At 43.9% G+C, this 27,804-nt stretch overlaps 1 protein-coding gene across 4 annotated transcripts in view; it reads left to right on the top strand.

The window, feature by feature from the left end:
- Positions 1-27,804, top strand: part of vps13b (vacuolar protein sorting 13 homolog B) — a 394,723-nt gene that overhangs the window by 315,894 nt on the left and 51,025 nt on the right. For all 4 annotated transcript variants that reach the window (XM_074654548.1, XM_074654549.1, XM_074654550.1 and 1 more), the window contains 5 exons: positions 10,125-10,321; positions 11,974-12,155; positions 12,398-12,618; positions 12,737-12,868; positions 19,407-19,568. In XM_074654548.1, the coding sequence (XP_074510649.1) occupies positions 10,125-10,321; positions 11,974-12,155; positions 12,398-12,618; positions 12,737-12,868; positions 19,407-19,568 (894 nt within the window). The remainder of the gene's footprint in view (positions 1-10,124; positions 10,322-11,973; positions 12,156-12,397; positions 12,619-12,736; positions 12,869-19,406; positions 19,569-27,804) is intronic.

Raw genomic sequence — 27,804 nt, 5'->3', positions numbered from 1 at the left:
GTTACAGTCCCCCTTCTTTATTGACCATGCAATTAGGAATGGGATTTCTGCTTATATAAAGTTTCACAGCTTGTATTAGCAATGTTTAGTCAGATATTATTTTAATTTCCGCTGTTATTGTGGTTTCTATAAATTCGATGTCGCAAAAGGTCTTCAAAAGTCACTGGAAAGCAACCCTTTAGCAACTGAGAGTGAAATTTAAGGATGGCAAAAAAATTTAATAAAATAAGATGATGCAGTAAGTTCACAGATATGGCTCTAACATTACGCTATAGAGAAGAATTACTTCATGAATGGCATATAATCTAGTTGTTAAAGGTGCCATAATGTCGAAAGTTTATTTTGATTATAAAGCAGGTCTAGGTGCTATATAAATACTGGGAAAGAAACTCTTTCATGGAGAAATGCACACAGCCCGTAGTCAGGAACTGTGCCTTTAAATCAGCCGTCAGGACGTCCGAAACGTTGTGATGTCACAACTGTGTAGAAGTTAGAAGTGCCGTTAAATTCCGTGTAGTTGATACACACAGCGAGTCCCTGACTGCAGTGACGCTGTGAAGACGGTGACAGCATACATGCGGAAGTTCAGAAATGCCGACCAATCAGAGCAGACTTGGATCTTTCGGGAGGGGGTCTTAAAGAGACAGCCGCTAAAACGAAGCGTTTCAGACAGAGGTTGAATACAGGGATATTCAGACAGACGGTACGAGAAAAATAATGTGTTTTTTGAACATTAAAGCATGTAAACATGCTCTAGTAGAAACCCAAAATACAAATATGAACCTGGAAATGAGCATGATATGTCCCCTTTAAATTCACTATAATGACGTTTTTTGTTGTTGTTTTTTAACTTGACTTATTGCTTGTGATTTATAGTATTTATCACAAATTTATCTTATAATCACATGTTATTACCAGCCCCTACAGCGACGCTGGTATTGTTTTCACCTTGTGAGTCCGTGTATGAGTCATCACGGCAAAATGTGGTCCTGGAAACACCTACTGTAGCGGGAACTATCACAGAGGAGGTTCTGAGTAATTTGCCAGGTGTCTATATTTCTGTATCTGGACAGATTCTTCCACCGCGATAGCATCGCAACTGTGCAAGATGCATTCATGAAACTTGTGTGTGTAGTTGAGATCAAAATGAAGGCGGGTGTGGTCCAAGAGAGTGGCCCCGGAAGTAGGGAGTAGGAAGTGGAGAAGCGGCCATTGGCCCCCACACTTTACGCCCCTGGCCCAACAAGGCATTGTGATCCCATCGCAAGATCTCTAGTTATTACTGAAATTAATGATGGTAGCCAGTTTTATTACATTTGCAGCCCATTTATAAGTCCTTTTTAATTACATTTTTAAAGCCTTTGGGTTAGATTACCTTCCCTCTTCCTTTTCTTTCTGCTTCTTTGCTCCATCTGCAGCAGAAGTTTCTCATCTCGAAACATCCTCCCTTTATCTCTCTGAGTCTTTCCTGGACTCCCACCACTATTTCACCTATACAGTACAGATGTTTTTTTCTGTCTGTTTATGTCGGCCCCGGAGAGACGAGATATTGGAAGGTGCTGCAGATGTCTGGCTTCCCAGCGAGGCCCCACAGCTGTAAAGTCTGTAATGAGCAAAACTCCGAAGCCTCTTGCTGATTGGCCACATATTGAGTTACAGTAGAGAACAGAGGGAGCTGATGTGTGCGGAGACGGGAGGGTTAGAGGAAGAGGCGGTGATTGACAGAGTTGGAATAGGGAGAGGCTGGTTAATGGGAGTAGATTGACAGGACGGAGGGGTGCTGAACAGAGGTGGAGTGAGAGGAGGGTCAAGAGGGATGGAGATGGATGGTCACAGAGGTGGAGGTGGTGTATTTCTCTAGTCGAGGGGAGAGAGATGAGTCTTCACCAGCTGATGAGACGAGGGGCCAATGACGGTCTGACAGGAGATACAACAAGCTGGACGTTCACACGATTCACATGCATTCACAATCTGCCATACACTAGAACAGTTGGGTGCCTGCATTTATTTCTGCATCTGTACTTCTATCTATGTGTGTGCATAAAAACGGGACGCCTGTGACTGCGTACATATTTGTGCGAGTGTGTATTACAGTACTCAGCAGGAGATGTGGAACCAGTGGTTGATGAACATGTGGTTTCCACATCTTCTGCTCCACTCCTCATGTCATCTGGCGTGGTCCTGTCTCCACTGACAAGTCTGTTAAAAGGAATCAGGTGATGGGACTTCCATGGGGGGGAAGTGGTGAAAAGAGGAGGCTCCCTCCGAGCGCCCGACCATTACTGAAACCACTTCATGTGGGGATGAGATGCAGTGGGGTGAGATACTCTACTCTGTAGAGAAAAGCAATAAATGTTAAGTGTTTAAATGGGAGCCGTGGTTATTGACGGCTATGAGAAGTGTCTAAACAGTTGTGCAGACTTAGTTAGCACTCATAGAAACCACTGTACAGGCGTGAGTCTGCAGATGGTGTTTTTGTGACACCCGTGTAAAGGCTCTGGCCAGGCCCTGCAGCAGACACAGGGTTCCCACGGATCCTTAAAAAGTCTTAAAAGGCATTGGATTCGTTGATCTAAAAATAGGGCTTTAATTGGTATTAAAATGTCTTCAATAAATCTATCAAAAGTCTTAAAAATGCAATTAAAAGTCTCCAAATAATTGGTAAAATCTACTATCTATCTATCTACTAAATTTACTAAATGTCTCTCCTAAAATCACACAGATCAGGATAGTGGAACCAACAACACTCATATTTAGGTTGCGGCCGGGAGGCTCAGAGCAGATGCACTGCTATGTCTGCTCATCCTGTTCAAACGAAAAGGCGTATAAATGCCATGATAATGAGCAAGGCGTTTAGCGTGCAATAAATACGCCTTTCTTGATTTCCGTGTGTCATTTTGTGTTTTGTTTTGTAAGTGACATTTGCCACGTGATGATTGCCACATGTTTTTTATTGACGTTTGTTTCGAGTTTTCTGTAGTTGGGTTACGTTGTTTCCATACAGATTTTTCTCCTTTACCCTAGCTAAGTGTTTGTTTTGCCTAAACCTAACTGCGGACGTTTGCGTGGCGCAAAAATGACACACAAAAAGTCTAAAATGCGTACTCATGACACATGGAATATCATGGTATTTATGTGCCTTCGTGTGAGGCCAGATTTGTCTTGTAGCTAGCTATGGTCGTATCTAAAAGTTGTGAAAACGTGCAAAAACTTGACCGACGAACCCGACTAACTATCCTAACTTTAACCATACAAGGTCATCAATGCCTAACCTTAACCATCATGCGAAATTTTTGCAACTTAAGTGCAAATTCAATGAAAATTGGCTATTCAACCTAGATTTTGCGCACTGGCTGAAACCGGTACCAGGCAATGTGTACGAGACACGGTGTATTTTGTGCAGGAAGTGTTTCAAACTCGGCGTGATGACAATCAAGGCAGTGGAATCCCACATGCAGCTGAGTGTCCGTATAGCATTTTCTTTTTCTGAGCGCCAGCGTCTTTTTGCAGTTGTTCCCCGATGACAGAGTGTATGCGGCCGCCTAGAGAAAGAGCGCTCCGACTTTCAGAGCGCTCTGACTTTTTTTATGCGCCCACACCGAGCGCTTGTTAAAATAATCTCTGAACTTTTCAGAACGGCACTGGGGTTTCCAGTGCCGTTCTGAGGGCAGGTATTTCTCAGTTCTTTTTTAGCCTCATCTCCACCACTCTAAGTAATTGATATGTATTGTTTCTTCAATTTTGGTCTTAGATTTCATTTCGAGTGGCATTAAAAAAGTCTTAACTCTAACTTGCCGTAAGCTGTAGGAACCCTGTGACTGATGTCTGTCATAGGACACTTAGACGGCCCAAAGGAATTGTTGGTAACATTAATGAAAAACATCATTTACAAAACGTATTTGCTAAACTGGTTTAAATCCATTGTTGAAAGCTGCTGTGATGCATTTCGTCAACACTGCTGAAAACAGTATCACGTATCGTGGGCTTTTTGAAAGGAGTGATTGTAAAGTAATTATAAGACATTGGATCAGTTTACTGATATGTTACACAGTCCTCCTTACCTCATGTTATGTCCAAGCACTCACATAGCATTAAACCAGTTGTGTGTGTGTGAGGCGACGGGGTGGGTTCGTGGGGGTTAATTTAACAGGACCTCTTGGTCATCAACCAAAGTCGTTGTGATCCCACATTTAATTGTTTTCATCCTCTGGCAGACAATAATTATTCTGTCCTCTCTACAAAACTTCAAAAGTCTCAATTTATTTTTTTTATTTCTCTGGAGACCAGAAAGAAAGTCCAGCGACAGAGAAAGGAAATGCAGCCATAAAAAATCCCCAAAACAGTAATGGCTCAGTTTCAGTTCCAAAGGAATTTCATTTACTTCACATTTAGACTGTGCAGAGAGAGAGAGAGAGGAGGGAAGAGGAAAGAGGAAAGAGAAAGAAGGCAGTCATAATTTCTCAGGCCTCTAAAATTACCATGTGGCCACACGGAGATGGAGGCTGATAGATTTTGAGAAATGGAAAGTGAGAGGCATAGGGAAAGAAAAAGAAATAGGGAGAAAGAGAGAGAGTGATGTTCAGCATTGAGCTGTCTTGTCATTGCTCTCTATCATTTAGACAGTTTCAGGGCTGTTTACCAGCAGGTGGATGGGGAGAAGGATTGCATGAGGTGGAAAAAAGTGTCTCTTCTTCACATTTTCTCCATCTCTTCTTTTCCTCCTCCTCTTCTCTCTCTCTTCTCCCTACTTTTGTCACATCCTCCCCCCCCCTCCTCCCTGTCTCCACCCCGCTGAATAGATGAAGGTGGGGTTGGGTTCTCGCTCTGAGCCATGCTGCTCGCTTGTCCCCAGAGCAGATCATATTAACATTTTATAAAATCAAGATTTCCTGCATTTAAATAGTTGTGGTTTCCCAACTGGTTCCAGTATCTCGGAGGGGGAATTCAAACCTTCTTCCATTACTCAAAGTCAAATTGCTGCCCGCGCTGTTTTTACATACAGTAGAAGGGGAACGATGTCAGAGTGATTGGGTGGGGGGTGGAGGGGGGTGACGGAGCATCCACAGGTTCCCGCCTGCAGAGGGCCCGAGTGATGAAGGGATAGAAGGAGAGAGGGAAGGTGACTCATTCTCACCTCCTCACCGCCGTGTGGTCCAGTTCTCTGAATCATAAGCAGGTGTCCTTACTGCTCTTTTTCCATCCCTCTCTCTCGCTCGTCCTCCCCTCCTCCTGCCTCTCTGTGGGGTTCTGAAGCCTGAGAAACAGGGAGTAAACACAGGAGCTATGATTCAGCCTGACGCCAGCTCAGGGGAGAAGCAGGAGGAGGAGATGTTAAAGTAGAGAGCAACAACAACTTGCCTCAGCATAAAGTCCAACAAAAGTTTTCCTTTTTACCAATACTCGCGTTTCTCAGTATGCAAATGTATAAATTTGATCATCCCCTCGCTGTTTGGACAGCTGCCCAAGTCGCTCCAACAAACATCACACCATCTGCTCCCCTGCTGTTGCTTTCGTGCATGGCACTGTGGGATAGCCTTTCATGTCTCAGCAGGGCTCTGCGCTGCCATCACGGCCCCGCTGGCCCACCACCGATATCATAAAAGCTCTGTGGCCTGAGATGAACCAGCAACCTTCAGCCGTAACCGCTCCTGCAGCTGTTGTTTCTGTCATTGTTGTTATTATGAGAAACACAGGTCCGTGGCGCGCCCATTTTTACTGATGCACACTTTTTTCCCCCAACATTTTTCTACTCAAAACCTAGGGTTGCACCGATACCGGATGGGATATCGGGCCGATACTGACACAAATAGCTGGATCGGATATCGGTGACATATGATATGGGGCCGATCTCTTCAATTCAATTCTATGTTTATATACAATATATATTATATACTGGAATTTCAATTCCTGTTTACGTTTTGACCTATTCGTTGCTGAATTAAAAAGGTGTACACTTGAATTGTAATTCCTGTTAATGTTGAAGATTTTTTTACCAAGTTGCTGGTGTACGATTTACTATTTTAATATTATTACACGGTTTTGTTGAATACTGGATTCTGATTGGTCAAACACACCGTTCTACAGTCTGTTATTTCTTTATAGCAAACTGTTGCTATATATAACAGACCGTTGCTATGGGCGCAGTTCTGATGTCAGACTCTGGCGGACCGTTTTTATATCAAATTATTGATTTCTTAAGTAAGTAGCCGTGTAATAAGAGAGATAATGTACAGCTAGCCGGTCATTGTTGTGAAAATAAACGTCGGGGTTTATTTCACAACAATTACCAGCTCGCTGTACATTATCCTTTACATAAATAACAACTAAACATCATATCTATATTTATTGGTCACATTTTGTTTTACAAAGTTAGGAAAGCGATGTTTAAGTCAAGCCTGATGTTGCCTTTTACATAAAAGAATGATCCCAGTCACTTCCACACAGTGAGGCATACAGTTTATTAATTAAACACTGGCATCGGATCGCTACTCGGTATCGGCCGATACCCAAAGCCCAGGTATCGCTATCGGGACTGAAAAAGTTGGATGTGTGCATCCCTAATCAAACTTTTCGTAGGGAGTTAGAATCTAAGGGGAGTCGGTGGGTATTTCACTTCACAGCAACCCATTGAACCAAAAAAGAGCAAGAGTGTATTTTAGCCAAGATAACTGTTATTTTAGTGGGACAGCGCTCAAGCAGACCTGCATTAGTCACAGCTAATGCACTATAAAAATAAAAGACTGTCCATGTGGTTAATTTGATCTGGAGCTTTTACACCTCATCCACAAAAAACTTCAGTCCCCCTTTTTAAAAAAGTTTGGCATTACGGAGGAAAAGCAAAAAAAAAAAAGTTGAGCTTGAAGATCTCAGCATGGGATTTTCCACCCTGATTAATGTTAACCTATATTAGCCCACCTGAGACAGCATAGCAGGAGTCATTTTCAGAACAATTTTCATTACATCTCCTGAGTAAACATTTGCTCAAGCCGACGTCAATTCAATTTGTCTGCCGGCTGATAAGAGGTAGCTAGCAGTGGAATTTTTAGACATATAGGCATCAGTGGAATAACAGAAGACCTAATAGCAGTGTTGATATTGTTAATAAAAGTAATGGCAGACGAGGCTGCGGATGTGAGCGGCCGCAGCCTCGGAGGGAGCTCGGGGAGTCTTCAGTTGCAGAGACGTATTTAGCAGTGATCACACCTGGGTCGATGATGGAAGTTGAAATCATTTCTGTACGTTGTGTATTTGCTTTAGTTCGCCTGCCTTTAGTTAACCATTTGTGAGACTGTGATTGGTCAATCAGTACCAGAAAAGTAACTCCATGCTGAATAGTATTTTGTGGTTTGGCAGAAGCAGGGGTGGGTGACAGGGATGGAAATCAGATCTATGTATACACAATGCTGCCAACAATCCTGGATTTAAATATATTTGTAAATAGTTTTGAATATTGAAACTACTTATAACTTTCAAGGCATTTGAACCGCCTCCAACTCCAAAATCAAGATAACATTTAAGATAGGCTGATATTTAGCCCTGCAGATCCAGCTGCCAGGCCTACTCTGTCTTAAGCTTGAGGAAAACACAGATTACACCCTTCCAGCCAAGGGAATGTCAGCTATTCAGGGTTACATGTTGTTTATCAGATAAGGTACACACACAATCAGGCAGCGGAAACTGACACTGCCCAGACTGTACGCATGCACTCATACATACATACGCACACCTGTGTATACACATGTGTATTCACGCATATTGTCTTTCATACTTACAATTATACATAGACACGTATACACAATCCATTCGACATATACACAGGTGCCTTCTCCTCCCATGAGCCATTGCCAGACGTCCAACTCAACACAGCTAAAAATGAATTTTTCCATCATCCCTGCAATACTTTTTCTAAGCTGGTTATCGATTTCATCTCCAGTTTTCCTCCAAGGCTACAAGCGAAAGGGAACATGACGCAAGTTCAACCATGCAAATGTATTCCACTGTACCATATATGTACCTCACAAATTCGTTTTCTGCATGCCGTCATGTGTATAGAATATCTCAGGTGAAAAAAAAAGTAATATATATATAAAAAAAAAACACCCTGTGTGATTTAGCAACGCAGTTCTGGGAATTCTCCGCGGAGATTCAGTGAGTTTCCGCTCCGGTGGCTCGGTGTCGGGGTTGCGGGTGCACCGCTCTGTCAGGTGCAATTATGAGACGTTGATTCCAGGAAAACCTGTGTGGCATTTCATACATGATGTAAGCTTACGGTTACCTCATGCATTCCTCCCTAACAGTACAGCCCCCACCGCGCATACTGTATGAATGCATACACACACATTGTGTGAACACAAAGCTTCTCACACACACACACCAACTTGTTGACAGTTCCATGAGGTCGGTAAGTGCCCAGGGAGCTCCGTACCTCCGGTAAACAGTTGGATTGTCACAGACACATGTGCACAGAAAAATGCATTCGCTCACCCATATGCACTCTCGTCTTACTGCCTGGCATCCTTCAGGTGTGCCACTCAGAGCTCCCTGCCACCACTGATCCATCAGTGGCCGAGTTGCGCAGGTGGTCGAGGGAACCTGAGAACCTGGTTCAGTTCACACAGGAGCACCAGACACATTTATGCTAATTTTGGCACAATATGAGAGGAATGAATGGAGCCCTACCGGTCGTCACGTAATGTGTGAACACTCACATGAGCTGATTGTTATTCAGTGTGAGAAACAGCTCCAGGACTTCGATGCTAATGGCTGCCTCGTAGCATGCAGCGTGCCTGGTGTTTAGTTATGCTGTGGTCATGCAGCGTTATTATGGAGATGAGTTGTCGTCTCGCTGCGTTGGTGGCCTGCGGTCGATGAGATTTTTCCAACAAATGAGAAATTAAAGATTGGTTTGTCTGAAGTGAGTTAAATTCAAGGTTATAATACAGACAACAAAAGAGTCACTTGCTCATTCCTTCTCCAAGGCGGGGATTCCCCGTGTCTTGAAAGAGTCAGTAAACTATCAATGCTTAATGATTAGCAGACCACTGCATGTTGCTTAATACTTTATGTGTAACTGGGGATCCACAGGACTGAAGTAGTACCTGTTGTGCAATAACAAAGCTTTACAGTAATCCTACTGCTGATGAGTAATCAGGGTTACACTGAGGAGGTTAAAGTGATGAACAACTGAGGGATACAATAGTAAGACCACTGGTGTCCATCTGACTAAGTGGGGGATATAAAAACACTCAGTAGAATGTTGTCATCTGATGGAGCACAGCCACCACCTCAAGTACGAAATAGTTGATCCAAACAGCAGATTTTCTTCAGCAAAACCATACAGACGACATCCTCAGGCATGTTGCTGATTTGGATTTATTCAAAAGCAACAGTCTGCGGTAGTGTTGCAATGTAACCCCATAATACAACCCAAAGGGATGCAAAGAAGAACATTGGTGTCTTTGGGGTCCTCAAAGAAAGTCATCCCTTCACATTTCCTCCAAGCTCTCTAGGAGAGAAAACAAATATCTGTGATCATTACCAGCCGCAACAGCGACGCTGGTATTGTTTTCACCTTGTGAGTCTGTGTGTGTGTGTCATCATGGCAAAATGTGATCCTGGAGACACCTCCTGTAGCGGGAACTACCACAGAGGAGGTTTTGAGTACTAGTTTTGCACTCTGTGACTCACGTTACCGCAGTTTCACGAGCGTGTCGGAGAACTACGGTGTAACGTAAAAACATGAAAGGCTCTCTCTAGAGCCAGTGTTTGGTTTGTCCGTTCTGGGCTACTGTAGAAACATGAAGGAGCAACATGGAGGACTCCGTGAAGAGGACTTGCTCCCTATGTAGATATGAAGGGCTCATTCTAAGCTGACGAAAACATAATTTTCAAGTGATTATACACTAATGAAAACATAGATATGAATATTATATTCCGTTGCTGCTTAATATAGATCCCCCAAAATGCTACACCCTGTACCTTTAAATCTGAGTTGAAGGAAAGCACCGTAACTACTATGCAATGCTGCTTCCCTTTAGAAGGATAGGGAGGCAGCATAACAACCTAAATAAAATGCATATTTGGGGGTTACTTACATAAGTTGTTCACTGTGTCTTTCCTTCCAGATACCATGCAGCCTGGAGTACTGGGACGAGCTCCAGCAGGCCTTTGTTCCATACCGGGAGTTCAGCCTTTCAGAGAGCAGTGCCTGCCAGCTGCAGCTGCCCAGCCTCAGCCTCACCGACCAGCAGAAGGAGCTGGTGGCCTCAGACCTGTGGAGGATAGTACTCAACAATAACGGAGAGGGAGGAGATGAGCAGAGGTGGGGGGGAAATCTGCATTTGATCTGTTTCTCTGTGTCTATGTGTTGTCTGCATGCCTGTACTGTACTGCGTGTGTGTGCCTACACACAGATATGTGTGTGGATCTACAGTACGTATGCCGTCCGGTGTGAGGGAAAGCAGAGAGAGAGGGAGAGCGCACCCAGGCCGCCGACCACAAAGAGCTAGCAATGTGTCCCTCGCCCCACATCTGGTGTGCAGGAGCAGGGAGCGGGCTTGGAAGGCGTTCAGATCGGCCTAATGAGATTTCCCAGCACACCAAGTGCCTGTCAGGGCCCATCCGGATTCCTTCCTGCTTACCTTGAGTGTATCTAATCGAGGGGAAGCTCACGGGAAGCGAGAGGAGTAAAGCCCCCTTTGGGTTGGCACATGAGTTCCTAGGCCTGGTCTGGATTGGGCCGGGTTGAGTTGGGATGGGAGAGGTTGGTCTATGCTTTCACTCCCTTCGTCCCGCCGCCACTGCTTCCTTTCTTCATCTCTCTCATGTGTCACCCGGCATCCCGTTACATCTTCCGTGCTTCACCCATTTTTCATTTCTTTTTCTCATTCCTTTCTCATCTTAATTTACTCTCTTTTTTTCTCTCTTTCTCCCCCCCGCTTTTTACTTCCTCTCGGGATTTTAGGGAACTTTTAGTGGAAGAGAATTGCCAAGCCCACATTCTGTGTGGCTTAGAGAGCTCCAGAGGAGCAGAAAGGGAGGAATAAGAAAACATGTAAGAGAAGAAACAGGGAAAAAAGTCTGCAGCACCAGATACAGTGTAAAGCAAAATATACATCTGTGTTTCATTACAATCATAGCCCAAACACTACATTTCCTTTATGTTTAAATTATTTGTCTTTTTTGATCAAAATTGATTCCCCTTTCCTTTACTCGCTCGTTTCATCTGCCTTACTTTAGTTTCCACCAGAAAAAAATAACTTGGCTGCCCTGCCAACTGGAAGTAATGAAAATTGTCAACATATGATGCTTATCTTTTTAAGGAGCACTCTGCTGCACCAGCGTTTTTCAGGTCTTGAGCGTTTCCTGCTGGAGTTTTTATGGTGGATCATGGTAGCAGCAAATTACAGAGCAAATGGTCATTCACTTCAATTACCTTCCATTCAACATCATCAACCATGACATGCAATTAATGTCCGTGGAGAGGTTCTCCCGGAAAACTGCGGCAGTAATAATGTACCTAAACTCACAGCCTCGGACAGCGGCGAGGCCCTCTCCGTGTTGTTGTCTCTTTTCATTCCCTTTTGTCTGAATAATTGCGCCGTTTATCTCACTGCAGATTTCTGACGAGGATGTCACACAATTTGTAACTCGCTGGGCAAGAGACAAAAGCATTCAGCTACAAATGAGGATCAGACTATTTTAATTAGCGAGTCGAATTCTTGTGGCCGTGCTTCCACAGCTGTGCCCATGCTTTTGATATTACAAAAAAAAGTTTGATAGAAAATCAACAACCGTTTGCTAGTTTTTCCCTTAAAACTGTCAAATGCTGAATCACAGTCATATATTACTCATTTTTCTCCATTATTCTTTATTTCCTTACAATTTTAGTGTTTTTAGGGTCCAGTTTTTCTCACAGTCAGAAAAAGCACTGTTCACATTTGGCTGTCTGCTGTGTCTCCTCTTCCCCTCCAGTTCGGATAGTGAGAGTGGCTCCCAGCTGCCCTGCGATCAGTTGGTGTCTCCGATTGCGTTGGCAGCCTGCACCCGTGTGGACTCCTGCTTTGCACCCTGGTTTGTCCCCTCCCTGGGCGTGTCCCTTCAACTAGCACAGCTGGACATTCACCTCTGCCACCATCTAGAACGGCTGGGCACAGGTAGGATACAGAATACCAATCACAAAGTCTCTTCTTAGGTTGAAGATAAGATAAAACTTTATTTATCCCAACGGAAATTGCTGTGCAGTAGTTGTTGCATAATAAGGTGGAAATTCAACATATATATACAATGTCAAAGTCAGGTTACTAGTATGGATCATAAACATATTAACAGGTTAACAGAAGTTAATACACCTTACAGTCCAGTCTCTTAATATGGACGCTGTGTGTCACTCCTCCAGTTCCATCTAGACAGCTTCGACCCTTCCTGCCAGACAGGAAGTTACCTCAGGAGCAGGAGTTCATGGTGACTGGTACTCGGGAGCCGCGGGTCTTCCTGCGCCAGTGGAGCAACGGACCGCAGCACTGTCAGGAGTTCAGCTTTTCCACCCAGCTCGATTGCAAGCTGCTGGAGTATCGAAACCTAACACACATCCAGGTCCTCCAGCCTTGTGTACTACAGGTAGAGCTCAGTTATTCCTGCTGGTTTGTCTGTCTAGATATTTTTGATAGAAAGCTTTGGTGAGGAATTGTGACAACGAGTTAATTTAGACTTTAATTTTTTTTTATGTGTGTTTCAGGGCCAGGCTGCAGCCACCTGCTGCCCGCAGAACACCACATTGGATGTGAATGTGTTTGTGGAACCGGTGTTCCTCAATATCAGCCAGTATGCCATCCACACTGTGGACACTGCCCTGCACAGCTGGCAACAGGTAACAGAGAGTTACCTTTATATACACTTTATATTTAACCACACACCAGAGAATACAATGAAGTATAAGCTCCATGAACTGACATGCAAAAAAGCACATTGTTGGAGATAGATTATTGATATTGCTTCCAGAGCTTTTGAATAATTTAGCATGTTTGGGGTCCTGATTGTTGAAGTTTCCTTCAATTTATTTTTTTAAAGGGCAGGTCCATCTGCGTTCTTTTCCATTTTTTTTCAAATGGAAACGGCCACTCAGCTGTTGCAAAAAGCAGTGACGTAGGTTAGCAAAGTAAGCTAATCAGTAGGGTTATGAACAATGTGAACGTTAGCAAAAGCTGAGTCAACATTAGCTATGCTAAGTTTGGAAATAACTGAAAGGGTTAGTTTAGATTTTTTGAAATGGTGTTGTATGTATACTCCCATGTTCTGTGAGGTAAAACAATTATTTTTGTGAATGGAGTCTGGTGTCTTTGAAGAGAGTTATACGTATAACGTCTTCAGTTCCCCGTCGGAAAGGGCTGTCTGATGGCGAGGTAAAGCAGCTGTGGACGGGAGCAGCAGAATTTTTTTTTTTTTAATCAATATCAGTTTAAGTGTATGCTACATTTTGAATATTTTCACAGGTTTATCTCGCCATCAGACAACCCTTTCCGTTGGGGAACTGAAGCCATTATATCACTGTCTTCAAAGCCACCAGACTCCATTCACAAAAACAGTAGTTTTACTTTGCTGAACAGGAGAGTTGCTGGTCTACCGCTGCATCGATCGGTTAGTTTGTTTGTGTTATTGTGTGACTTTTGGATCCAAACTAATGTGGCGTCCACAGCAGTACATTGCTTAGCTTCAGTGCCGGTATTCCTGTCTGCTTTATCTAAGTTACTGTATGTGACGTTAACACACTGACTATAAGGATGTATATACTGTATACTTTACATGTAGCAACGTCATCATGCAGAAAGCTATGTCAGGTCATGTGGGAATACGTTTTTAGAAGGGCTTTGGAAAATAGCATTTTGATGCTAAAACATACTAAATGGACCAAACCTTAATTTCCCCCCTTACAGCTAATATCAGAAGCAAAATAGTTGATATCTTACATGTACAAAGGCAATCTCTAAGCAACTTTTCACTGCTGCGTGGTGACATGCATTTGAAGTGACCAAAGTAATCAGTGATATGGTCACTTAGGTTGCATTGGAGGATGACTTGTTCACTTGTACATTTAAATAGCAGGATTCATTCAGACATTTAAGGTAACAAGGGATTATCACTAGCGCTTGCATACAGCTATTATATTTGGAGCCAGGGGCTAGTAAATCTGTAGAAGAAATACATAGAAAATGTATGTACATTTAGAGAATATGCTTTTGTCCCAGATGGAGTATCGGCTAAACAAACTCACAACAAAGTGGATTTCATGAGAATAGTTCGGGTTGTGTGCCAGCGGTGATAAAACATTGCTGTAAACTCTGACTAAGAGGCTACAGTGTGTCTGTTCTTGAGCTTCTTTCTAGTCCTATGGTCGTCGTCATCTCTCAGTTCTCAGCTCTCAGCGCTGCCTCTGGTAGCCAGGATATTTGTGTGTGAAGCGATGCCCATGAAAACACGGTAAAACTTGAGTGGTGACACCTGCCAAGATTTCATCTGGCCCTGGTCCTCCACCCACTTGTCTACTGCACACACACACACACACACACACACACACACACACACACACACACACACACACACACATATGCACCCTGGCCTCTCTGGCTTTGTATGCCCTATCATGGCTCAGCTCAGCTCAGCTGTGGCTCTGCTGACTCATATACTGGCCTCTGGAGACGTGAGGTACTCTCATGGTTTTTACATGCATGCAGACTCTCACTGCCAGGTGAGAGAAATAATAACTTGTGTTATTCTAGGAACAGCTGTGGTCTTTTACCTGCGGAAAATGAAACAAGCTGTATAGGAAATCTGCTATAAATTGATTGTTCTGGCTAGCAGTTTAATACCTTTGTTTTCACCCAGTGGCATCACTGACTCATCAAAAGGAACCGTGTCGGATAATCGGGCATAATTGACCCTTGGCTTCATTATTGCATCACGTAGGGCAAGCTAGCGAATGTTCCCTATTTCTGCTGGTTAATTTCGCCATAAATAAGACTTTGGAGCGTTGGTGGTGTTGTAATGAACGGTCATATTGCAGCTTTAGTGGAGTGTTTTGGACATGCTGGTATCCATGGTGGGCTTTACACAACATGCCAAGCATGATTAGTTGGGATATTAGTTGGTTGTGTGCTTTTTGCCAAAGTTTTTCTGATACTGATTGGGTGATATGTTTGGCTTTTTTGAACGCCATGTTTGCCCAGTATCTTGAGGCCTAAAATAAAGGCGCACAACGCTCACACACACACACACAGAGAATACCCTTCTTTAGTTGTACACCACACAGTCAAACCTGAAGGCTGCGATTGCATGTTGACTGGTATATGGGATTGATTCATAAAATGATTAGGGCTGCTGTCTTGATTGGTCTAAACAGCAGCAGGCTTGTAACTTGTACAGAACCTTTTAACTACCTCCAGCCTTTACCACTTTGCTGAACACAAGGGGGAAAAACACACCATAATTATAAGGCAAATGCGCTGCATGTGGGTTTGGTAGTTCTGGAGTAAGGGGTAGAGAGAGGTCAAGTACAAAAAAAAACGCTCTTCTTAAATATTTGGTGCTTCTCAGAGAAAGTTGTGAACACTTAGATCATGGAATACTGTTTCCCTTTTTGGGGTTTTCACTGAAACTAAATCTTGTGCGTGGTGAGAGAACCTTGTATGGGTGTGATTATTAAGCACAATGTGTCTGGTGGTGAGGTGCACTATAGGGGTGGATGTAAAGGACCGGCCGGTTAAGCTAAAATGTATCTTTGATCTGATAGAGCCTTACATTCCAGACGCATTCATGCACACATCTACCACGCATAGAAACAACTTGATCCTAATTGAAAACGTAATCAGAAGCAGTTGGAAATGTTAACAGGCTCTGTCCTTCCGCAACAGAAGGATGTATCCTAACGTGTGTAATTGTTCCAGTGATTTTCATGTTTCCTGGTGTCAAGGCTGGCAGCCAGGCCCGTTGTGATGTGGCCTGTAGGGTCAGCATTGAACCGTGGAGGAGATTCCTCCACTACCACACGATTGAAACCTCACAGCACAGACATGGTCATACCAGACCGCCACAACCAGAACAGCTGGAGCACTTCCAGATGCACAGCAATAAATAGAAATAAAAAAAAGACCCTGCTTGGTATATGGTTGTAATTTATTCTCATATAGCCATAATACTTGATGATATACAGTTGTAGTCATGGTAACATGGACTGCTCTTGTATCACCAAGGTCTTTCTGGCAGTCATCAGTACTCATGCTTAATGGCTCGTCATTAATATTGACATGAATGTATAGGGCTGTCAATCGATTAAGATATTGAATCGTGATTAGTCGCATGATCGTCCATAGTTAATCGCGATTAATCGCATAGATTTTATCTGTTCAAAATGTACCTTAAAGTGAGATTTGTCAAGTATTTAATACTCTTATCAACATGGGAGTAGGCAAATATGCTTGCTTTATGCAAATGTATGTATTTATTTATTACTGGAAATCATAAACAACACAAATCAATGACAAATATTGTCCAGAAACCCTCACAGGTACTGCATTTAGCATAGAAAATATGCTCAAATCATAACATGGCAAACTGCAGCCCAACAGGCAACAACAGCTGTCAGTGTGTCAGTGTGCTGAGCAAAATTTAGGGTAAGTTTGGAGCGTTATTTAGCCTCCTTCGCGACAAGTATGACATGGTTGGTACCGATGGATTCGCTCACTACGACATAAAAATCGCAAGTTGCGTTAATGCATTAAAGAAATTAGTGGCGTTAGCTCTAACCTTCAATCAAGTCCTCGCTAACAGTTCTGACGACAGGTAGATCAGCTCAAAATTGAGGTTGGCTGTGGCTCGGGAGGTCGAGCAGGTCATCCACTAATAACAGGGTTGGAGGTTCGATCCCTGGGGTTCTCTTGTTCACATGTCCTTGAACAAGACGCTGTACCCCAAGTTGCCTTAAGGTTTTGTCCGTTAAGGTAGAAAGGCTCCATGTAAGTGCAGTCCATATACCATTTAACATTCAAATTAAGATGGAATTATAGTGTTGTATGTAAAACTTAAAGAAGAATAAGGTGAAACTACAGTTATATTTTTTTAGAGGCTTTCTTGGTTCAAAAAAGATGAAAGAAAAAGACATTTTCTTCTTCTTCGTTTGCGTCCTCTCCTTGCTCGATAGCCCCATATGGCCCCAACCTCAGCCCCCCACCACTCTAACCTCAGGCCACCATTTTCAATACTCAGTCCCCAGCCCCACTTTCAATCTTTGCTCCCCCCCAGCCCCTAACCCCAGGGAAGTGGCTTTGGTGGAAAGCCACACAAAAGCCCAGTAGTATTTACACACTCTGCGTTCTCACAGAACGTTCACAGGCTGTTACATGTGCAATTGAGACAACAGGAATTTTCCTGTTATTTTTTTCTCCCCCCCCCCCCGTTCCTCCGATGTTCCTTTGCAACCGGAAAGAAAGTGACAGAGAGATCAGGTTCCTGTTTGTGGCAGATGTGTGGGCGAGGGTCATCCATAGCAGAACATATAGGTGATTGTAGATCTGATTATTGTTTCATTTTGTCCCTTTTACAGGTTCCTCTATCTCCTCCGCAGTGTCTTGTTTCATCTTTTGAGCGGGTGTCATTATTTACAATCAGTTTTCCAGACATTTTACTGTACCTTGCCATTTATATATGTGCCACTCCGCCACGCAGATCTTTGCTAGACTCTGTGAAAACGTAAGTAACAGTATCTGGGTGGATTAGTGAAATGGATCCTTTGATTCCCGGTAGGACCGCGTCTGCAGAAGAAGCTGTCATCTTGCGCTCTTTAACAAGGAGGATGTGTTGACTGTTTAAATATCTTTGTCTTAATATTTGTCCACTTAAAGTCCCTGGATAGACAGAGAGTGATCATGATTACCGCAGGAAGCTTTTCTGATGCGTGTATCGTGTTGCCTCGTGAATCGGAGCGGAAAGACGATACCATCAAAGAGCGGGCTTAGCGATGGCATCTCAGGGATGGCAGCAGGAAGTTTGTAAATCGCAGTGTCAGATTCGAAAGGGAACGCAGATAGTGTTCCGCTATAAAACTGGAAATGGATTTGAACCCACCGTCGCAGCTGTCCCGTCTATATTTTGCTCTCTCTACCCCTCTCTCTTTCTCTCTCTCTCTCTCTCTCTCACACATCTATCATCAAGTGTTCTTTTTAATGGTGTAAACTTTCCCATCCGTTTTCAATAGCATCAACAACCCCGGGACCCTGAACGTGCTTGGCAGTCAAACTCTGAGCTTTTACTGCCAGCCTCTTTTAACCATCAACCATCAACCCACCCGCCCCCCTCCCCCTACTCTGCCATTTAAAAAAGTATACAGCAGGCTGGGGTCCCTCTTTGTTAGGATAGTGGAGTAGTTATTGAGAAGCTGTCTGAACCACAGTCATGTGCGTCAAGAGTCAGGGAGGGGTGTGCAGGAGAGATCCCATCAGGGCCTCAGAGCCTTTGGAAGGAGCTCAAGTCAAACTTACACATACACTTGCACCCACGCACTCGCTCTCCAACTCACATGCAAACGATGTGCTGTTTTGAAATTGTGTACTTGGATTCCCGTTATAGGAGACTGGACACACTCCCCTCTCCCTGTTAAAGCGGTGTTTTCAATAGCAGGCCAGTGAGCTCTTCGCTCTTGCATGCGAGGTGACGTATGAGTGGACAGCATCCCCTGTACGACTCGCATGACTTGAGTTTTCTGCGAGGCTTTCTCAGTGACCCGTTGCTGTAGGTGGGCCATATTGTTTTCTCCTAACAAACCGCACTTTATTGATGACTGCTACTAACAGGAATGCCTGCTTAGTGGCCCACTTTGATCCAAGCAATTTTAGGGAAAACCATGCGCACACACAGACGGAGTTGCCATTTGAAATAACCCTGTTTATCTCACGACCCAAATTTAGCTGCTCAAAGAAAAGAAAGGATGTGAAGAAAAAGAAAAGCATAGTTTTGGTAAAGAGAGAGGCCTCCTGGAGGTTTTATATGGGACCAGGGGCTAGATTTGGCCCGGTCTAAGCTGCTTCAGCCTGGATAGCTGTCAGACTGTGATGTGATTCACTCCCCTGTTGAGGTTGTGTTGCTCCCACGTGTGATATCACTCATCTCTTTCTCCTACTGACTGACAGCTGCACTACCGAGATCTGCATTTTTTAAGATTGAGAATACATACATTGTTGACACCTGTAAATGTGCTTATACACACACACACACACACACACTGTACATTATACACCCACCATAAACATACGCACCTGGAAGTATTCGCTCATTCTTTTATTCACAAGCTCTCTTTCTCATGTCTCCCCTCTTCTTTCTCCTTCTCTTCAACCATCCATCCCCCCCGTTTTCTCTCTCAGAATGGGAACCCGGAGGCTGAGGAGCTGGTCTACAGCCACTATGTGATCTGTAACGACACCCACGAGACACTCCGCTTTGGCCAGGTGGACACAGATGAGAATGTGCTGCTGGCCAGCCTCCACAGCCACCAGTACAGCTGGAGATCACACAAGTCCCCTCAGGTAGCACATACACACACACACACACACACACACACACACACACACACACACACACACAGTGAAGCACCCTTAATATATGTACATGGAACACATACAAACATGCAAACACATCTACATACAAAATAGAGTGTGAGAGTATTAGAACAAGCAGTACATGCATAGAAACATAATACACAGATGATACCTACATGAACTTAAACACACACACACACATATTCTGGACCATGCAAGTGTGTGTACCTGGATACACATGCACTACATGTGCGCACACACACATCCGGTGCATATATAAAGTAAGGCTCGCATAAACAAATCCATACTCAAGCATACAAATTCCTACCACAGGCTCGCAGAGGTACACACACACCGTCATCGGCGTGCAGCCACTATCAGTGTGTTTCTGTCAGCGCTCTCAGACAGTGCCCTGACAGCATTGTTAAAGAAGATTGATTATATTTAACCCTTTGTGGTTTTGAGGTTGAGCGGAGGGTGGGCTGGCGATCTGTGGCATATGTGTGTGTGTGTGTGTGGTTTTGGTGCGCACATGTTTCAGGACCCCCATGTGCTCCACGGCGAGTGTGAGAAAGTCAAGCTTGAGAAAAGACATGGCCATAATTGCTCGCAGTAAGTCAGTAAGTCAAGTTGTATTAATCATCAACCCATGGTTAATCTGTGCTCTTACCTCACTCTTGCTTACACACACACACACACACGCACACACATTTGGAGAGTGGCAATCTGGCATATCAGCAGCAGCGAATACAACATCTCACTTTCAGCAGTGAGTCGAAATGACCTCTGTGTTCTCAGGGATGTTTTGGAAGAAAGATTGTCCGAATGGGCCAAATGTCATCACGGATGAAGAATGTGATTCCAGGATGGTTCTGTCATGTTATTGCTTTATTCCATCATGTGTTTGTGGTATATATGAAATATGTGTTCTCAAGACGAACATGATTTGTGAAACTAGATAAATAAGAAACAGTGCAACTTTGCCAAAAACACTCAGCTAACTCATTGAGCTTGATGATAAAATGCCTGCCAATGTGTCCGCCTCGGCAAATTGTAGCGCACACTCCTAATTACATTTTTGAGGTTATAATAATAGCGGCACTGATAAGAGAAAGGCTTGTATTTCTGTAATGGTCCTGCAAGTGTGTTTTTGTAGCTCTTACAAATCAGTTTTCTAGACGGAGTCTTAAGTGGCTGTGCTGTTTTGCTTACGTCCCATGATGCTTTGGAGTGTCTAAAACAACTCTGGTCATCACAAGCCATCGTTCCCCAGACCTCCGTACTCCTCCCATCTTTCCTCTTTCTATCTGGGAGCCTGTTTTCCACTTCAACCCCAAAGACCTTGCCCTTAACCCCTGACCTCTCGCCTGTTTGTCAATTATATAACCAATACTGCACTTAACACTTGACACTTCCACGCTGCCCATTTGTGCTGTTATTGTATATTTATTAGGGCTGTCAATCGATGGAAATTGAATCGCGATTAATCATAAATGAATCACACATTTTGAATCTGTTCAGTGGTGGGCAGATATGCTGCTTAATGCAAATGTATGTATATATTTATTAATGAAAATCAATTAACAACACAAAACAACGACAAATATTGTCCAGAAACCCTCACAGGTACTGCATTCATCATAAAAAATATGGTCAAATCATGACAGCTGTCAGTGTGTCAGTGTGCTGACTTGATTATGACTTGCCCCAAACTGCATGTGATTATCATAAAGTGGGCATGTCTGTAAAGGGGAGACTCATGGGTACCCATAGAACCCATTTTCATTCACATATCTGGAGGTCAGAGGTCAGGGGACCCCTTTGAAAATGACCATGACAGTTTTTCCTCAACAAAACTTAGCCTTAGTTTGGAGCGTTATTTAACCTCCTTTGTGACAAGATAGCATGACATGGTTTGGTACCAATGGATTCTTTTGCGTTAACACGTTATTATCACATTAACTTTGACAGCCCTAACATTTATACTAATTTTATACCAAAACTGTGGACTTTAAACCTATAATTTCCTACCACCCAATACCTCCCTCATCACACTCTTTAGATGGAGTCTCAATCCTAATTTCCAATTTCTCTTTCGTTAAACTTGGAATAACCATGTTAAACAACAGCTCACAGTGCATCCAAACAGTGTAATGCTGGAACCCCTTCCAAGTACATCAGTAAACACTTTTCAGCTTGGGACCCACAGTGCAATTAGCTCACTCATGCTGGGGCTATGCTAATGCTGTGCGTAGTATTCTGTGTCTTTTCTTGCCATGCACTGTAGGGGCCCACCAGACACAGGCCAAATCCCATTTCAGGCCACACACCCTAAACCACAGTTTAGAGAACGTAGCTGCACAACATTCCCTCGACGTCGGCTCGGTCCAATTCTCTTTATTCCCGATGCTTCACCTCCATCAGCTCGATGAGATCAGTAGACCTGGAAAGTGTCCGGCCTCCACACTGTTCTTGGGGTCTCACTTTGGACATTTGTGCTTTCCTCTCAACACTCTCCAACAACAGCACGCGGCTTCCCATAATGTCCTTGTCCCTTTCTCAATCCCCCTAGCAGAGTCTTGTGTTCTGGTGTTTACTAACATGCTTGCTGAGCTCATTAGCCCTTATCTGTCTTGTCCTGCCACTGGCCTTCTCCTGACTTTGTCCTTTCCATCTCTCTGTCTACACCCCAAGAAGCGCTGTCCTTTCATTTGGGATCATGGCATTGGATAAACCCTGAAGCCTCGCTCCGCATCTGGCCTGGTCCAGTTTGTTCTCTGGCCATTCAAGTCCCTTCTCTTTAGGATTCATAGTTCTCTTTGTGTAGCTTTTACCGTATCATCCGTTGCTCTGTCGGTAGCCCTGGTTTGACTCTGTCCACTCTGTTGACATGAGGTCATGGCTCCCCTTCCCCTAATTTTACCCTCCTAGCTCTCCTACCAGTGGGCAACCTCTGGGGTTTGAAAAGTGAAGCCAATGCTGAAGTGCCTTAAACTTGCATTCTTTCTAACAGCCAGCAGGGGGCGACTCCTCTGGTTGCAAAAAGAAGTCTGGTTGTATAGAAGTCTATGAGAAAATGAGCCTACTTCTCACTTGATTTATTACCTCAGTAAACATTGTAAACATGAGTTTATGGTCTCAATCTCTAGTTTCAAGCCTTCTTCAATACAGCATGATGTTCATTTAGTAAATTATGGTCCCATTTAGAGTCAAATAGACCATAAAGCAGGGGATGCTTTAGGACGTGGCTACCTTGTGATTGACAGGTCGCTACCACGGTGTCTTCCGGTCTAAGAGTTGTCCGTGTTTTTGTCTTAAAACTTTAACCCTTTCACAGTGTGTTTTCAGTTCATCAAAATTAATTATATAATTTTGGGTCCCTAAAAATGTCTTATTCAGCGTTCCGTTGTACTTATCTCCACCCTCTCGTGTCACTTCTGGTTGCAAAAAAGCCTATGTCTCTTAACCACCACACTACCATTAGCACCATCACTCTGTCCAGGGTCCATCTATCTCTACCTCCTACCTTTTCCCCACGTTGTCCAACACACATACACACATACTGAAGTACACATCCTCCGCCCCTGTAGTTCATGGCCAATCTTGTCCCGTCTGGGAGACCTGGGGCCTGTCAAGAAGGCAGATCATCAGCCTGTCCTCATGGCTCCGGTATGATGTGTGTGTCCCAGTTGACCTGTCCCCCAGGCACACACACTTTCTCCCTCACACACACACACACACAAGCCAAAGCTACTAATTTGCTGTTGTAAAGTAATCTGTCCCCCTTTTCTCTCTCTCCGGCTCCCCCGAGAACCCACTGGACATGAAATCATCTTGAAAAGTGGAAGATGGGGGGGAGAGACAGAGAGAAGGGAAGGGGAGGGGAGGGGGGGGGGGGGAATGAAGAAGAAGGAATGAAGGCAGAGTGGACAGGGAAATAAGAGAAATTCAAAAGGAGGGTAGCAAGGAGTTGTCAAAGGGGGATACTGTACAGGCCTACTTGAGAAAACGGGAGGACATGGAAAAAAGGAAGCAAGGGCAAAGGATGAGCCGTGCTCTTAACACTCACAGATTGGCTGAGGGAAATCTACAGTGGCAACGCAGCCAAAAATGTGTCTGCTCGCTATCTCGCCGTCCCTCCCGCCTTCCCCATTTCTCTCTGTTTACGATATGTATTAAGGAAGTATAGATGAGTAGATTTGCCAACTATGCTTTATTATCACACATTAAATCCTTTAATCCTGTTATTGCCAGTTCGTAGTCCGAAAGAGTCGGTGCGAGAGGGAGGAAAGAACTTCTCAAACGAACAGGCCCGCTGTTGTTTCAGCTTGAACTCAAACAGGGAGGCATATTTAAAACCCTGCAATCTCCTGTGTGTGCCTTTGTGTGTCCGTTTGTGCGAAAGAAGAGTGCTTAATGTGTGGCGATCCTGAGCGGTCTAACCAGCGCACACTTCCCACGATGTTGACATACCTCCGAATATCTGTCACTTCTCTCCGAAGAACGCTCGAGCGGAGTGTTTTCGCAGTGAAACGCGAACCTCGGCTCGGGTCACACACCCTCTCAGTGCTCCTCTGTTTCTCCCCCGTCTCTCGCTGCCTCCCCTCTTTTCTGCTGTCAGTCACGACCATGAGATGCATTAAAAGGGTCGATTGAGGCAGTCACGTCCTCAGAGCCCGCCGTGGTCTAACACTTGATCAAATTCATACCCATACGCGCGCACCCACACCCACACACATACACTGTGATAAAATGTTTCCTAAGGCCTGGAGTCTGTCAGTCTAATTTCTCTCTTTCAGGCTCAGCATGCCTTCACACCCCAGCATTTGCCAGCCAAGGTGAAGAAGTTTACCCTCAATTTCCCCTATTTTTAGATATTGTATTAATTTAATTTCTTTTATATAATATATATGGCATAGATATAGATAGATTGACACATCGATCATAAAACGACAAGATAACTACACACACTTTCTATAATTAAGCACAGTTTATCTCACACACAAACTCACTGTCCCCACCCTGCTGTTTTTCAGGCGTGTGGTGTGGTGCGGATGGTTGAAATATCTGGCTGCTTGGTACAGGATGCAGCCTAGCTGATGGAAATCCCTGTGGTTAGCGTGGTTAGCAGGGAGAGGGGCGTAGAAAGCCCCCTAGATTTGGGAAGGACTTTTTAAGTGCCTACAAGGAATATTCACAATTTGAATAAATTGTAATTTACTCCAGGAGCAGGCTTCTACTGAAGAGCTGGATGTGCGTGTGTGTGTGTGTCGGTGTTGCATGTGTGTGGCATTGATCCATGTGTATTTGTGCGTCAGTGTTGTGTTGGAGTGCGTGTGTGCGGTTCCCAGGGGTAATGTGCTGGAGATAGCGGCCCAGGACTATTAGTTTGCGGCTACATTGGCCGTGTTGTTGGAAGCAGGCATGACAGGGAGGTATTTGAGTGTGTGCGTGTGTGTGTGTGTGTGTGGGTGATGAACGTGAGAGAAGTTTTTACGCTGTGTGCGTTTGTATCCGTGTGTTTACGTTCATGTGCGAGGAGCTTGATGTATTGTGTGTGTTTCCTGTTGCCTACTTGCCACAGGCACTTTGCTGCGTCAATCTGATCCAGATTCTTGTTTTCAACCTACAGCAACGTTTTACAGCTCATTATTCAAATTTCAAAATTTGATTCCCTAAAATGAATCGGCTCTTTTGTCAAATAGGATTTCACATTTCCCTGTCCTCACCCATTGTTTAAGAAACACTGCCCTCAAGTGAAGTGGTGTAGTTGTGCTGTTCATCCAAGATTGTGGCTTCAGCTGCCTGGATTGAGCTGACCCTTTGGGAGATATTAGGTTAACCCACACATCGACTGATCAGAGAGAGAGAAGCCGATGAAAGGGACTGCTCTCCGTTGATCCCTGGGGAAAACCCACACTTTCCTGTTGTTTATCCTCAGAGCTGGATTAGATCCAGAAGGAAGGCTGACCTTTTTTAAATCGACATGTTCTTGTAGGCATTACCTTAGGTGATGAAAAGAAAAGTTGACGGTGAACACTGCATCATCAGGCAAAGGTTAAACTTTGGCTGCTCACTGAGTTACATGTTGATGATGTGTAGTGCAGTCATTTATCATGTACTGTCTTCATCTTGTCCAGGCATGTCTTCTGAAACAACCCCCTAGTGGAATGTTAATAACAAAATAAATTCACCATAGTGATTAATAAGGCAAAGACTTTGTCAAAAAAAATTAAGATGCAGGATTGTGTGTGAGTCAGTGGGTCAGGAGCCTCTAAGTCAGTCCTTAGAGAGAGAGGATCATGGGAGGAAAACCTCAGACAAACACAACAGTCATCGGTTACAGCCTTATTCAGTTACTGTATGCACGATTCACATTCCTGGTCCACGTTACATGGTGAGTGTCCATGATGAGTGAGTGAGGGCTTGGCCTTTTTAGTAAGCACAACTCAAATAATACAATAACAATGAAAGTAAACAAGACTCGGTCCAAGCCGAGTATATGTCTGGACAGTGTATGGTCAGTCTGTGAGTTTGTGGCTAAATTGTTACACAAATAGTCAGTGGTCATGTCTGTAATGTTAAATCCAGCGGTACATGTCCACCAAGTCCGGGGAGGACATTAGGGGACGCGCTGCTCAACGTGACTGATTAAAGGTTCTTCTGCTTGCTGTTTCAACCAGGAAACTGATATTTTCTTCACTCTGACTACTGTTACAACTCTTCTCTAGCACCGCGCTGTTGTTGTTTGCTATCGTCATATGACACACTACCTCCAGTCAGTTCCTCCTTGCTGCTCTAAAACAGTAGCTGCCAGTTGCAACCATGATACATCCAGGGTGACAGCACAGTGAAGGCTACTGTTTTGGAGCGGTGAAGAAGAATTGATTTCCGGTTAAACAAGTTGATTTTTTTCTGGACGCATTTCCGATACTGGTATCGAAACAATTTTAATTTCATATGCACACCTAGGTCAAAGGTCACAGGTAATTTCATGTTCCCAGGCTGTTTGAATTTGCCTCCCAGGACACAGGCCTCACGCTTCAGCTTTGAGGTTTCTTGTGCAGACACCTCTGTTCATTCCAGCAATATGTCTATCTGCAACTGGACCTCCAGTCTCAAATCTCTATTAGCTCACTGGACATATTAGCCGAGGGGCTCTGTGCTCAAGCACTGAGGCTAAAGCGTTTGTTTCTGAGAAATTGGCAACAGCCTTTTCTTAGTATGTATTCTTTGTATTTGTCACTGGAGGGCTGGAACTATTTCTCCCAGCAGTGCTTGTTGGGAGCAGGCTTGATTAGTGATTAATAGGATATGCTCTGAACCTTATGTTTGCCTTACATTGCAGAGACAAAGAAAAAGATTCAACAGCATAATGTTGCCAGTAATTTTTGAAATCAATGACTCCTGAATATTCTGGGGACCCATTCTCATCTTTCTGCAACCCACCATTTGGTCCTCATCCAACCATTGTAAAACAATGTAGTACATTCCCCAGCTTTCTACCACAGCTGCCACAGCCAAGATTTTCATGAGAAATACAGGGAGGACAGCGAGTCTCCACCTTCACCACGCGCTTTTTCTTTTTTATCTCCGTACAGATCGTCCCCCCTCATCCCTCATCCCTCCAAACTCAGCCCAATATTTAGAGAAGTCTTTGTTTTCCCACTCTTACTGACATGCTGTGAGATTTTATTTTGATTCCATGTTGTATATTTGATGAGCTATTGGTCTGTCACGACTCTGTGTGTGTGTGTATATATATTTGAGTAATTCCTCTCCCTGTGTAGTTTGTCCCAGAGGAAGCTCTCCCTCTGACATGAGGAGATTAATTTAATTATCATGTTGATGAGAGCTGAGCAGCTAGAATCTCCTATTTGTTTTTCTATGTAAATCTTTTTAAACATGCCAATGTGTTAGCAGTTTAAAAAATATGTTTTCATCCTCCCCATCAAATCCTTGGCCTTGAAACTACAACAAAGAGTCTTAAACCACGAGTTGCAACCCCGTTTGGGCAGCAGAACTGTTTCTGGTTGGTCTCCACATGACAAAAGTGTTGGTATGTTTTAATGACCCTGGGCCACATTATGACAGCAGACTTATTCAATTCATTCAAGTTCAACGACCGGGGGTTGTACTATGATGTCAGTTAGTGGTCTCTCACTGCGGCCGACGTCTTTTGTTTTGACAAGCTCTTCATTACTTTGTGTGTAGTTAAAGTCAA

Source organism: Sebastes fasciatus, chromosome 12 (genome assembly GCF_043250625.1).
Source record: "Sebastes fasciatus isolate fSebFas1 chromosome 12, fSebFas1.pri, whole genome shotgun sequence".
NCBI classification, from domain to species: domain Eukaryota; kingdom Metazoa; phylum Chordata; class Actinopteri; order Perciformes; family Sebastidae; genus Sebastes; species Sebastes fasciatus.
The sequence above is the reverse complement of the archived record's forward strand: the minus strand, read 5'-3'. Positions and strand labels throughout refer to the sequence as shown.